At 47.9% G+C, this 14,774-nt stretch overlaps 1 protein-coding gene across 1 annotated transcript in view; it reads left to right on the top strand.

The window, feature by feature from the left end:
* Positions 1–432: 432 nt before the first annotated feature.
* The window catches only part of SYNPR (synaptoporin), a 111,914-nt gene continuing 97,572 nt past the window's right edge, over positions 433–14,774 (top strand). Inside the window, exons 1-2 of the mRNA XM_069811959.1 lie at positions 433–512; positions 597–662. Coding sequence (XP_069668060.1) covers positions 495–512; positions 597–662 — 84 coding nt within the window. The 5' untranslated portion in view covers positions 433–494. The remainder of the gene's footprint in view (positions 513–596; positions 663–14,774) is intronic.

The raw sequence follows: 14,774 nt of genomic DNA, 5'->3' as shown, positions 1-14,774 counted from the left end.
GCCAGAACAACAGCAAGACAGAAAACGCTGTTCTGCTGTCAAGGAAATGCTACAAAAGGAGGGGGGAGCGAGCGCTTCGAGAGCCGGGGGCGCCGGGGGCGGCGGGCAAGAGGGGAAAGAAGGACCCGGTGCAATGTGGTGCCGTCCCCTGTCCCAGCTGCCTCCACAAAAATATTAATAGTTTCTTTGCGGGCGAGTGGGGGAGGCAGTTTGGGGTTTTTTTGTGTGTGTGGGGGGTTCCCCCCCCCCTTTCCCCGACGTCTTCCTTTAAAAAAAATAAAATAAAAAAATTTAATACTAATTTAAAAAGTGGCGGAGCTAAGGCGGAGGGGGGGAGGCCGGCTCGCCGCCCGGGCTCCGCGGGGTGGGGAGCGCGGAGCCCCGCCCGGCTGCTCCGCCCGGCGTGCGCGGGGGCAGCGCCGCGCATCCCCGGCTGGCGGGCGGCTCCGCACCGCTCCGCTCCGCACCGCTCGGCTCCGCGGGGCTGCGGCGACATGGAGGCGGTGGACCAGGTACGGGGGAACCCGGGCGAGGCGGGTTGGGGGAAAGCGCGGAGCAGGAGCGGGGGGGTCTGACTCCTTCTTCTCTGCCCGCAGCTCGCCTCCGCGGGCACTTTCCGCGTGGTGAAGGAGCCGCTGGCCTTCCTCAGGGTGCTCGAGTGGGTGAGTCCCCCCCGGGGGGGGGGGTCGGGTAGAGGTTTGGGCCGCGGGGATGGGAGGGTTGGGGTGTCCCTAAAGGGCGCGCACGGCGCTGCGCCCCGCGGAACAGGTGGGAGCCGGAGCCGGAGCTGGGACGGGGGACGCGGGTGGGGGGGGACGCACAGGGGCTGGGGACTCTCATCCTACAGCGATGTGGCCGGCGGGGTGGGCTGGGGGCTGGGTTTGTGGGTGCCTCCCCCCGTGTTGGATGTAAACGATTTTTTTTTTTTTTTTTTTAAAAGAGAAAAAAACCCGAAAAATCCTCATTATGCATTTAGCAAACTTGTCTCTGGGCCGAGCGGGGAAGGAGGCAGATAATTGGTTTGCAGAGCAATGTCACTGTTTGTTGCTCTGATGCTCATTCGTAGTGAAGTCTGCAGGTCAAATGACATTCATCGCCAGTAGGTCTGCGGGAGGAGAGAGCCTCTCTGAACGGAAAGTTCAGAACATGTCATGGAGGATTAATCACATTCCCCTAACGCCGACTGGCTGGGGAATTATGTAAGCCGCGTATTTTGGGGGGCACGTCCCCGTGTGGGTGCGTTTAGCCACATGTTCGCACCCACCGCGCGCAGCCCGGCCGCGGGGTGTTGGCGAGGGGCTGTTTTGGCGTGCTGGGGGCAGCTGCTCGCCCCGGACCCCGTCCCTGCCCGTGGTCAGCAGCTTTTCTCCACTGGGAACCTCAAAACATCAGGTCTTGCAGAGCTGGGTGATGGGGATGTGGCGGTGCCATGGGCTTGGGACGAGGTGGCCCCGCGGCAGGGTGACCCGCGCGTTGAGAATGGCCAAAGTCCCTCGTGTTCCTTGCCCAGAGCTTCTGCAAACCCACCCGGCGCTGCTGCTCCCACCTCGAGGAGAAATTGGGATGTTCAGGGGTTGAACCCCAGACACCGGTCCGGGGGTGCTTCAACCCCTCTGCGGCGCTCGGTGCGGAGCAGAAGAATGGGGAGGAAAGCTATTTCTATGGCAAATCACTGCTGGGAGCGTGGTCTTTTGACTATCTGCCCAGTGTAGTTGTGTCTGGTGGTGGTGGTGGTTGGGAAGCGAGCTCCTCCGGGAAGGGCTCCGGGCTGGGGGGGCACGGGCTGTTCTCCCCTCGGTGCGTTGGCGTCCTCGGGACAACAAGTGGGAACTCTTTTCTCTTGGCAGTTTCCTCGGTCTGTAACTTCTTCCAACAGCCGAATATAAAAGCTGCCTTTGTCATGGTTGAAAGCCACATGTAGAACTCTTCTGGCCGCTCTATCTGCACGTTGCCTGGGTGTATATATATAAATGCACATGCGGCTGTATGTAAACAGAGCTCTTCTGACGTGGCTGAGGTGTATCAGTCCTTGGTGATAAGGGAATGTGGCAGAAGGGTGCAGAGTGTGTTAACATTTAAGATGGTCTGAGAAATTACTTTTTCCCCTTTTGACATGTATGTGTAAGTAGAATTAAGCACATTTTAGTGTGTGATACCTCAGAGTGTGGAAGACTTTTTTTTTTTTTTTTTAATATACTTGAAAGGCTTTTTGGATTACCTGAATTCCAGCTCTATTCACTTCCTCTTGTTGTTCCCATCTTCCTTATCCTCTCACTATGCCTACCAACTGCTATCCACCTCGCTCTGCCATCTCCAGTCTCAAGTAAGTGTCCGTCTCCCTCAGATTCTTTTCATCAGCCTAATTATCATTTTAAACTTCAAAAAAATGACCAAATGCTCCAGTTGATTCTGCAGCCGCTTCCACATTCCCCGGCAGCCTCGCAGCCCTCAGTATGCTTGATCAGAACAGTCAAATTATACCGCTAATTGCTGGATTTACAGCTGTTTCATTTCAGGTGTTAAATGATGTGCGAGTGGAGGTTTTTTTATGCAAAAAGTGCTGGTGACAGTGGAATTTATTAAACCTGCTCTTGTTAATGCTGATGAGTTTTTGGGAGCTTTAGAGTAATCACCTGTCAGAGGGTGTGACCGGTGTCATGTGAGTGATGTGGCAGCTGAATCATAACACCCAGTTTTACAGAGTTTCAGGATTTGGGAAAGCAAGTGCAAGTAATTTTAATGTTGTCTTCTGTTGGGTTATTTGTCATCTAAAAGGGAGGTGTTAACTTCTGCTTTTAGAAAACTTACACTTTTTTTAATGCATATTTCCCAGAAAGCCAAGTTTTGGCTTTCTAGTGTGAAAAGCAAGCAGGTAGGACACAGAGGTGGGGAAAGCCCTTTCTGCAGTCTAAGGAGGGGAGAACTGGCATTTCTGCCCCGTTGTTTCTGTACTGTAGCCGATATGCTACTCATGGCACCTCTTAACACCTCCCACTGGAGTCCTAGATTGCATCTGCAAAGAAATAAAGTTCATAGCCCAGCTGGTGACGCAGCGATTCTGGGCGTTGGGTGGCTCTCGTGCTCGGGGGGAGGCTTTGTGGTGTTGCAGCACAGATGGCAGAGGTACGGGGGTTCCTCCGAAAGGCTGGTAGGGTGGAGATGGTGTAGACCGAAAATGTCCTCAGCTGGTCCAGGCAGTCCAGCCTTGAGTTGGCACTCTCATCTTCTGGGGAATTTGGGTAGGCCCACGGTGGCTCGGGGGTCAGCACGTCTTTATTAATAAACCTCTTGTACGACAGTGCTGCTGAAATTTGTGTATTAACAAGCGGAAACATTTGCAAGTCTGGAGAGAACTGAGGTGGCTGTAGGTTTCCTGGGTGTGAAACTAACTGTTGCAGAAGCAATCTATAGGTGTGCAAATTCCAGCTTACCTGTAGTCTGGCTCAGACGTGGACCTATGTCTCAAGGAGCAGGGACTTTATCTGACCTTCGATCTTCTACTTTCACTGTCACCTAACACCCAGAGAGAAGATGCTGAGATAAGACTGATTCTTCTGAATATTCACAGCACTGTAACATGTTTTCATTTGTATTTCCCGTGTACTTTGTAATTTTATTTTCAGCCAAGAAACTGCATTCAGAAGCCCTTAAGAGACAACATTGGCTCAGGCCCAGGAAAGGTTAAGAAAAAGAAGGAAAAAAAAAAAAAAGTAACTTGTAGCAATTAAGCAAGAGTTGCATTTTTTTAACTCTACCTTGGTAATAGATTGTGTACTTGGAGTATGTGGGTCACAAATCCGGGCTTGGAAAAACCGCACACAGCTATACAAGATAGGCCCTGGACGTTTGCAGCTTTGAGTCAACTCTTGCTTCACAGCATGTGCTGGGGGCAGGGAAAAGCTGTTTAAAAGCCTTGTTTGTTCTTGCTCCTCTTTATTCCCCTGGCTGTTACTCCACAGATCTTTGTATGAGAAGAGGGTGTCTTTCTGAAGCTTATTTCTCATGATAATCTACTGTGGCACTACAACCAGTTGCAATGTCACAAACGCTTTTACAGCTTCACTTGAAAAATGACTCTCCTATGCGCGCACCTGACAATAATGAATAAGGAAAGATGAAAGAGAAGAAATATGTTCATTCATCTCCCTGGATTAATTTCAGTCCTGTGAATCTCTGGATATGTTTAGACTGCTTTTAATGGGGTCCGCAAAAAGTGAGCAAGACAAGCAAGTTTGTCAGCTGGGGTCTATCTGTTTTGCAGTCGTTGCCTCTCTGGAGCCCTACAGAAGCAAATGAAGTGAAAAGGGGGCTCCGCACATGGCAGTGTGATGGGGATATGAACAACCTCATGCAGGTGGCTACCTGCAAAAATATTTTTGTAAAAATGGAAACTTTGTATCACTAGGCTGAGGTTTTTAATTAACTTCTGCTGCTTCTTCGCTGTGATTTGTCACAAACAACTTTCCTCCTGCAGACCCAAAGCAACCTGACACTTACCTGGTTTCCGTGTAAAATAACAGGAGCTGCAGTGCTGTCCGTAACCCCTTTCCCTGTAATCCTTGATAAATAGCAGAGATGCAGAAACTCCACTGTTTTGCAGGTTGGGAGGTGCTGTGATTGCCTGGCTGCTAACCTGCAGGTTGTTGTTGTAAAATACCGTGCAACAAGCTCCCTGCTCGGCCAGCTTGCAGCCCTGCCTAAGCCGATATGGGCACAGCAGAGGGGGTATTTTGGGCACAAAGACCGTGCGAGTAGCTCTGTCTAAGCCAGTGCTGCTTGTATCAGGGCAGATGGTGCAGGACAAATCTTGTGGACACTGGGGCTTTTCTTGATAGGACAACTTGGCAGCGGATGTTCGGATGTTCAATGAACCCACGTGTGTCTGAGGAGTTGTTTTAATTCTTGCCTTTGTGCTGAAAAAATACATTCCCAGGCCTTGCACGACTGCAGATCATCACTGCTCATGAGCATCTTCATGAGATGTGCCAAATATTTCCAAAGCAGTGCAGGGCATTTGGATGACAAATCCCCATTCATCTCTGGTGGAAACTGGACAAGGCAGAATTGCAAGGCGGTTTGAAAAATCTGTGTGTACATGGACCAAGCTAACCTTGCTTTGCTTCCTTGCCTTCTCGGTGTGATCCTTTGACTGGTGGGCCAGGAAAAAGGCCAGGCTGTTGCCAGCCTGGCAAGAGTCAAGCTTGCTTTGATTGTATGGATTCTGAAAGGGTTAGCACCCCTTGCCTTGCAAACAGATGTGTATTTGGAAGGCAAAAGGAATCTGAATCTTGAAAGACTGATAATAAGTCTCATCTTTTGTCCTAATGCTGATTGCTCATCTGGCCATGGAGCGCTTTTGTTGGATTATATTTGCATGCATATGAATGGACATAAGTAGATGCATGCTTTCAAGTATGTCCTAGAAAAGCCTAGATATCTTGAGATACTGAAAATAAATGAAAAAAAAATTAAGATGATAATGCTTGCACGAGGCATGGGTGATTAGTGGTTTGCTCTGTATAGTGTATTATGGGCCTCAGATATTTTATAGTTGCTTGAGACTCTTTGTCATGCTTGCTTGTGTGTGTTTGGTTTTTGCTTAACCAGAAGGCTGCTGTCTACTCTGGCGTGGGCAGAGACTTTGGGTGATGGAGCAGGGTAACCTTGGTGAAGCTTAGTGCTCCTCTTGGATGCAGGGCTGGAAGAGTTGAGAAGTTGATGTCCTCTGCCCTCATATTGAAATAAAAGCCTTAATAAAAAGAGTATTTCTTTCTGCCTGCTGATGTTGCTTATGCAATGCCAGGATCAGATGCTGCATTTAGTGCTGGGTCCATCCATCTTGATGTGTAAGATACACAAACACATGTGAAAAATGTATTGTCAATTTTTTTTATGTCTCCCTCGGGATGGAGGTGCCTAGCTGTTCTTGAAAACCTGGTCCCAGTTACTGCCTCAAAGGTCTTGTATGTGTAGCGTCAGGCCAATAAAATGTGTGCCACTTAATCAAAAAATGTAAATCCATTTCTATGGTATTTTAATATTAGAAAGGTAATTACCATGTAACTAACGCTTCTCTGTAAGCTGTCATTAATTGGATGATTTCTTATAGGCAGCTTAGCATAATGCATGCAAAATACACTGCAGCTCTGTACAGACAAAAATTGCCAGTCAAACAGCGGGATGTGAGCATCCAAGAGACCTGAGCCCTGCAAACAGGCTTTATCGGTCTTTGTCATTGGACCTACAGCTTCTGGACACATACCAGGGTATCAGTAATCTGCAGGCAGGGAACTCTGTTGAACAAATTATTTTACTAGGAAGAACTGGGAGGTGGATTTTGCCATTAGACACCAGGGTCTGTTGTGAGCGACAGGAAAGATCTGAAAAGTTTTTGTAGTCGCACTGAAGACAGATGTGAAAGCCATATGTTACTCTGTCAGTGGGACTGGGATAAAGGCAGCAGAAGCAATAACAGTGCCTACATGGTATTTTACCTTGTGGTCTTGAAGTCTCAACTTCTGGGAGTCTTGTGATTCTGAAACCTTTGGCTTTGATGAACCATATGCTTTTAGGACAGGGTAACAGAAGAAGGATGGAAGCCCTAAAGACTAAAAACCCAGAACACAAGTGAAAGGGCAGAAAATCTGTCTTGTGATCCCATGGTTTTACGCAGACTGCAGAGAGCTGCCTGTTCTGCATGCTGTTCATGTGCGTGTTTATCTGTGTGCGTATCTTGTTGGAAACTGAGAACCGTGCTAATCTTCTCCCATCGAAAAGTTGCTGTTAAAATGGTACAAATGCTCTTACAGGCAAGGAGGGAAGGAGGAAAGGTCAGCAATGCCTGACCTCATTGCAAATAAATTATATCTTTCATCTGAAAAGTGACTACCGTTTTCTACTTAGGCTCACATTGTGATCATGGAAGAGTTGATTTTAAAAGGTCACCTAACAATTCATTTAAATCCTGATGATTCTCAAGCAGTCCAGAGTGGGATCTGGTATAAATGAGTTATGTAGGATTAGCAAATATAGTTGAGATACAATGCTCCAAGAGGCGGGAATTTTTGGAGTTATGTACTGCTTCCATGGGCAGTCCCTGGGTGAAACTGGTAAAATTTCCTCATGGCAAGCCACCTTCTTGATGGCAGAATCTGCTGGCGTTATCCAAATGTGGCTGTTGGAAGCATTAGGAATAGAAGATGAGGAGAGACTCATTAATGCTAAATTTGATTATATATGCAAACCAGGTTTCTATGAAATGAAGAACAAAAATGATCTGACTTTCAAACTAGCAAGAAGATGCATGGAGATAGAGGCTTCTGCCATTAGACATACACGGTTAGAGTCTCCTTGCCAATTTTTGAGGGAGATGTTTCAGCCGTCACTCCTGTAAATCAGCATCAGCATAATTGGAGCTCTGGGTAAAAGCCCTGCATGTTGACATCTCTGGATTCAAATGTCATGGTCAGGGGAGGAGAGGCTTGGAGGTGCTTGTGATAAAACCCTTTCATCATTCGGATCCTGTGGTCCCTGAGTTAACCTGGATTCATGGCACCAGATGTGATCCCAAGGGGCAGGAGACCTCCTGGTCGCTGGCTGAAGTCTCCCCTTTTCTCCGGGAGAGCGGACCTCCTCCTGACGCAGGAGGAGGGGAGAGGCAGAAAGCAGGTAACGCTGGGCTCTGCACAGGGCTGGTGGTGGAAGGCAAAGTGCTCACACCACGCTTTCTCCTTTGGCACCGAATAAAAATGGTTAAGTAGTATTATGGTCCTGGGGTGCAGTGTGGAAAACAGCACTTGGCCGTCTGGCTGGCTCTCCAGCCCAGCAACTGGCCAAAGGGTCTTAATGGCTGTTACGCTCAGGGGGGATCTGCAGAGTGCCGTAAAAAACATTATGGAAAGGAACATAGTGTGGAGGTGCTGCTTTTAAGGTGTTTGTTCACAGTGGTGTATGTACTGCAAAGTGTGACATAGTTGCTAAGGTGACAGCTTGCTTGCTTTTTGGCAAAAGCAAAAGAATACTGAATATAGACAAATGATGAGCTTTTTGCTTTGTTTAATTTGCACAGTTTTATTTTCTGGCCATTGTAGAGACTTCCTGGGTTTGTCTTTGGAAGCAGTGTTTTCCCACTCGGAATACTTCACTAGGTTAGAAAAGCTAATATTGCTCCCCATTCTTGAGGAAATGCTTAAATCACATAAACCGATGGGGGTTTCAGTGGTTATAATGGTAGATACAGATTATGGCATTGAAAGGGTTTGGTAATGGCATTCAGTCAAGTAAGGAAGTATTCTCTAAGAACCTTTTATACAAACAAAGAATACTAGGTGTTGCCTCATTAGCAGCCTACGGATGCAGGTACATCCCTGAGCGGACAGTCCAGAAGATTTTTGCACATAGTATTTGCATGCATTTGCAAACTGCTCAAACCTAAGCTGAAATGCATGGTGAGGTGAGAACTCCTGTCGGTCAGGCTCAGAGATCGGTTAGAGTGAGAGGGAACGAAGTCGAGGCAGAGACTCTTGGCATCGGACTTGGCACGTCCCAGGCATCGGACAGCTCGGTTACTGCTGTGGTTGAGTATTTTCCTAATGCTGCTAGGGGAGAAAGATCAGCAGAGGATTAGACTGACACGGCCCCTCAAGAGAGGGGGTTTCCAGATGAGCAGCCATCTGTGGCATGAAGCAATGTTATGATCCTCGGCATGGAGAGGAAAGCAGAAAGGTCTCAGAAGCTTAATGCCAACTTTGGCCCTTAAAGCAGTGGGGTACGTGCATGATCCAGGAAAAACGGCCAGGAAAGGCTGAAGTAATGTGCCTCATTGCCCTTTATTGTCTTACCTTTCCTTTCTTTGAGATGTTCTAATGGATAGATAAATGTGTTTCTCTGAACAAGCTGTTCTGTCTGTGCCTTTTCCAAAATGCCTTAGCATCTGGGGAGAAGGCTGTGTTAGAGGCAGAGCCTGCGGGAGCTGCTGAGCTGATGCTGTGGTGAGCAGAAAGTGCTGCAGCCTGGGGCTTGGGATAAAATTTGGGGGGAGCTCTGAGGGCTCCCGTTCCCAGATACGTGCTGGTGCAGATGTCCTGGCCCCAGTTTGGCGGTGCCATCGCAAGGCAGAAGTTAGCGAGGGCATTTTCAGAGTGGTCAGAGATCATGACACCCTACACGGGGCTTTTGTTGGGGGATCGGGGATGTCTCTTTGCTAAGAAGTCCCCCAAAAGCATCCTCGGCACTGAGATGTGCAGCGGGGAGGTAGTTCCCTGTTTCTCTGTGTTAAGGAAGCAGGAGAAAAACTATGGAGCAGGAAGATTTCAATAAAGTGTTACACATTTTCAGATGAGAGGTGTACTGTCCCAGACCCACTGTCAGAAATAAATCTGATTTGACTGTCTTGCAAAACTCCCGACCTGTCAACCTGATCTTCATTCCATGAGAAATATCAGAGCCTGCTGCAAACAGCCTGACTGAATATTCACTAGAAGTGCTCAGGAACCTGAAGTATTGAGGGTGAAATTCTGCCCAGAAGATCTCGGAAAGAAATGCTGCCTAACATCAGCAAGATCATTGATACATCAGGAAATAATTTATAGTAACAGCTCTTCAGTAGCTCTTGCAATTTCAAAAAGAAGTTTATTGTGCCTGTCGTCAATCTTCACTTTTCCTGATGTTAACGCTCTGCCCGCCTGTGTTGTTTCTCAGGTGATGCAAATCCAAGGTATCTTTGGCTTGAAGTGATAAGCCTCAGCTCGTATCCTTTGGCACTTGCATGTCAGGTGCTTGTATTGGGGCCCGGTGTTTGACACTGCACTTGCTGATCTTCCTAATATTATGTGAAAAGCCTCTGTGGCACACCAAATAATACTACAGAAGTAGCAAGAACTTCCTTGCCGGGTTCCCAAAAACCAAGAAGACAACTGGCTTCTTGGTTCAGCCTCCTTGATGTGGGCCATATTATGGCCTATGGCTGCTTTCAGCATCCACGTCAAAATGCCCCAGGATGCCAGGAAATATCTTACAGTTATTTAACAAGCAAACTGGAGCCTTGCTTGAACTGTTTTCAGAATAATCTTCTCCCTGGCTGTGTGCTGGAGGTATGCTCGAAGCAAAACAAAACAAGACACGTCCCCCATCTGTGTGTCAGTTTAAAACCGCATAGTTGCTTACCCCTGCTACTCCTCACACAAAGGCTGTGTTGCACACAAAAAACCAACTGCTCTGCATCAGTTTTTTACCCTATTTAAAAAAAACCTTCCTATGGAGAGAGTGGTGGCTGGGAGCAGTTGAACATGGCAAGGTCACAGCTCCCTGTTGGGACTGTAAGAGGGAATGGTGCCCGTGGGTGTATGTCGTGCTCAGCCCAATGGGATTAGGTTTGATACTGGAAATTGGCTTAGTGCTGCAGAATACGTATATTGCAATAATTATCCTTTGGAGTTGAGCAGTTTCTCCAAGTGCTTTTTTAGAGACCGTGCTTGAAAACCAAAGCAAGTGTGGGATTCCCCTACCGCCAAATCCAGCAGCTGATAAATCCGGCAGAGCTCTCCTGATTGCCATCTCCAAGGGCAGTCAGCGTGCTGGAGTGGAATTAGGTCCTGGTTTGAAAGAACACGCCTGCCAAAAAATTAAACAATGGATGCCTTCCTGTTTAATTTTAACATTTTAATTAAATTCTCTGCTGCTGTGTGCCTTTGATCTCAGTGAGCTGATGCACATGGTGCCTGCCGTTGTGTCATAGCAGCGTTTTGTTCTAATCTTGCACGCAGATGCATTTGAGTACGGATAAAAGTGCAAAAGCTGCATGCTGCCAAGTACCGAGTGCATCGCAAACGGACTTTTCCAACTGGTGGCCAAAGGCATGTGGACAGGGAGATTATTCGGGAGTATGGCTCAATAGAGCTTCTTTCTGAACATATTCTGTCCCCGTTTTTAATCTACTTCTGTGAATGGTGCTGCAAGAAGAGTTTCCTTGATGGAATTAGTCATGGAGAGGGTTGAGGCCAGGAGCTGAGATTTTATTGCAGAACAGAATCAGTTTCAAGTGGGATAATTAATAAAGTTTGATCCCTCAGTCAGAGAGCAGAAGCAACACTGTATGGCGTTGGCTGGGCACATCTCTTGATTAGTCCCAGTCAAGTGCCCAGTTTGAGAGCATTTGGCAGGCTGCTGGCTTTCTACGCAGCCATGTAAGACGTGGGTACCGAGCGGCACATAGCCAAACAGCCCCACCGCCGCCAATTTCTAAACGTGTGGAAAAGTCTTCAAATAAAGATGTGGTTACACGTCATTTCCCCTGCGCTGTTGGTGGCTGGGCTTCGATGGTGATGGGAGGAAGGAAGCGAGCTGGGAGCGTGTGGTATTTTGCTGGCAAGAAAAGGTATTAGAGTGAGTTTCCTCAAGTGTTATAGCCTGCGGCAGGTGACTGAGGAGCCTCTGGAGTATTTGTCCTTTGTGGTTTGGGCTGTACCTAGATGTCAGGGAAGCATCTGTCATTGCTGCATCAAAAAGAGTCATTGGTAGAACTGATTTGGGAACAGGAATTTCATTTCCTTGGGGGAAAAATAATTTTTAATCTAAGTGTGCACTGGCAACTGGAATTCTGGTGAGATCATGAATGAAGAAATATTTGTGCCAGAAACTACAATATTTCAGCACAAAATATTTCTGTAAAGAAACAGTGATCGGGTTGTATTCTCCTTCTCCTCTCCGCACCCTGCTGCGATGCCCCAGGCTCGCTCCTCCCGGAGGAGTCGGTGATGGATCGTGCCGAGCGTGACCCTCCTGCGCGTCGGGGCGGTGCGGTCCGGCTGTGGAGCCTGATTTACAGAGCAGGGGCAGCACCAGGGGCCAACCCAAACTCCTTGGAGGCACAGCAGTAGTGGTCCCGGGGGAGATACTGCAAGCCCTTAGCACTGGGACTTGCAAAGAAGAGCCAACATCTTTTGGGAGACGACAGCGTTTTTGGAAAAAGATGAGCGAGTCCAAAATGCAGAAAATGGTGTTGGTGGAAGATTTTCATCTGACTTTTAAGACAGTGCGTGCGTGTTGGTGTTGTAGTCTCTGCTTGTATTGTGTGCCTAGCCCTTTTTTCGGTCAAACGTGGAGTTTTTCAGAGCTGCACAGAGGCAGCACGGTCCACTTAGGAGAGAATCATAAGCCTCCTTGTTTTGCTGCGTTGGCTCCGTGGGCTGTGCGCGCTCCCGCTGCTGCCGTTGCAGCCTGTCGCTCGTGGCAGGCGGCTCTGCGGAGAGGGCGCCCGTTCCAGCACAAAATCTGTGCCTGTCCAGATTGCGAGGCCCTGGCAGGCAGCAGGAGCTGGCTTCGCGGCGGGCCGACATATGCGGGGGACGCTGGGTGTGCCATGCGGCAGAAAGCCCCCGTTACGGTGCTTCCCGGGGAGGGACGATGCCGTGAAAGTGAGCTCCTTCCCTGCGGTCTTCCACGGCCTGGCAGCACTCCCCACTGCGAGGACCAAGTGCTGTCACTGCCTTTTTTTTTTTTTTTTTTTTCCCCCTTTTTTTCATCCCCTTCATCATGGTTTTGCAGCAGAATGACAGCAACAGGAGACTGAGACGGGGCTCGGGTCTCATGGCAGAACCGATCCAGCACAGCTTGCCTTGCTGAGGAATTAAATAGAAAAGCTCTTTCTGCCATATAGCTCACCGTGGCATAGCTTTTAAAAATAGTTTTCCATCTTTTTATTTATGTGCTCATTAGCACTGGCCACCCATGGGTGCAGCATTGGTTGTTAATGCAGCTGAAGAGGCTCTGACAGAGCTAATGAATGGTTTTTGTGCAGCTTAGTCCCCCAGAAGTAGTGACTCAGCAATGATCAAACATCTCTCATGGGATGAGGCTCTGACAGAGCTAATAAATGTTTTTTGCTCAGCTTAGTCCCCCAAAAGTAGTGACTCAGCAATGATCAAACATCTCTCGTGGGACAAACAGTTCCCAGCTATTCCCAACTTGCAATAAAACCTGTGTGTCACTGGGCTGCTGGGAGGCAGGGCTCGAGTACCCCACATCCGTATTACTTCTGCACAGACAGATTGCTAAGCATGTCCTGGGTGTTAGGACAAGAGTACTCTTGCTTGGTTTAAAAGAGATATTTTTTTTCTGGGGATTTTTAGACTCCACCCCGTGATGCGCTTTGGGATGCATTCAGCTTTCTCTTCTGAATAGGGCTCCAGATGATGGAAATAAATTATCATAAATTAGAATAGATTGCACTCTTCAGCATCTCTACATCTGTCATTATGTTTCTTTAACAGTTCAGTTTAACATTTATACACACTCTGACAGCAGCTACTGGTGTGTATGCTATAAATATTGGCTTGGAGAAGACATTAATGGAGTTTAGGTAAACGTTTGATGCCGCTGAGATTCTCTTCCATATGGTGGTATGCAGCAAAATCGGATTCAATGTGCCACGTATAGCGCTCATGTATTCCCTATAGACTGGCCTCCTGGCGTTTCATCAGCTTACCGCATTACCAAGAAAGCGCAGGTGCCTTCAGAGAGGAAAACGAGCTTCCTGGAGTCTATTCTGTTCTTTACCACCTGTAGTGTTTGTGACGTTTAAAGCCAACGTGTAGCATGTACGGTTAGGAAGGGCTCAGGGAAAAGAGACGTCTCGCAGAAGCAGCAGTCGGGAATTAGGCAATGAGCTGTGGGAGTGCTCTGCTTCGAACACGTGTGAGGAAAACCCATGGGATTTTCTGGCCAAGATGCCATTTTGTTAGGCAGTGACTGAGTAACAGGGCGAAAGCTTTGCATGTTGGTTGGTCATGGTTGCTAAACCTGAAATTTGTGGCTCTAAACCCCTCGTGAAACTGTCACCAAAACCACACGTGGGGGGAGCACGGCTTCAGAGTTTGAGCAGTCTGGCTTGTGTCCTGCTGACTTGCAGGAGGACAAATAGCTAAGACCATCACAGCAAGAGGCAGGAAGAAATATATTCTGGTCCCTCTGGTGTTCCTTCCATAGTTCAACAGAATTTGGATGTCTCCCACAAGTTGTTTTTTTTGTTTTGTTTCGGTTTTATTTTTTTTTCATTTTGCTAATTGCAGCACCTTGATTAGTGTAGCCTGACGATGTGGCTGCCTCCTCTGCAGCATTTCTCTGATTTACCCCTCTTCCAAGCTAGCGTGAGGGTACGAAGTGTGTGGTCTGGCTCACCGCTGCGGAGGGGCAGTTGGGGTAAAGCAGCCGGGCAGCCCAGCCTCTGCGCCTGCCGTGGGGCCCTGGGAAACATCTGGCTCGTGCCGGCCCTGGGGCACATCTGCCGCAGAGAGGAGCGCGGCTGCTTCGTTTGCCCCTGTGTAATGCAATGTAAGTAATGAAGTAACCGTGATGTACAAACTGGCTCAAAGCAGGGCAATCCGAAGAGAAAGTGCTCTTCACACTGTAAATCGCTAAAGGTCTTTATGATGCCAGTGAATTAAAAATCTGAGAAGAAAAAACCCTCCAGTGCTGCAAGTTCAAGATGCATCTTTTAAAAGCTGCTGGTGGGGAGGGGAAGAGATAACTTATCTGAATGGAAATGTATTTAAACTCTGTATCTTGTACAGTTCTGGGTTACTGCAAAGAGAACAGTGTATTCCCTGTCACTTGGAGAGATGGAGAAATTTTTGTATAGACTGAATGGATTTCTGTGATAATGTTACCCCTTTTGATCTGAATCGTTAGCCAAATTTTCAGACCTTTGCAGGTTATTTCTTTTAAAAGAAGAAGTTGCTTCAGATGTTTTGGTGATGCACTCGTGTTTATTTGCACTG

Source organism: Haliaeetus albicilla, chromosome 24 (genome assembly GCF_947461875.1).
Source record: "Haliaeetus albicilla chromosome 24, bHalAlb1.1, whole genome shotgun sequence".
Classification (NCBI taxonomy): domain Eukaryota; kingdom Metazoa; phylum Chordata; class Aves; order Accipitriformes; family Accipitridae; genus Haliaeetus; species Haliaeetus albicilla.
This window is presented reverse-complemented; position numbering and strand designations above follow the sequence as displayed.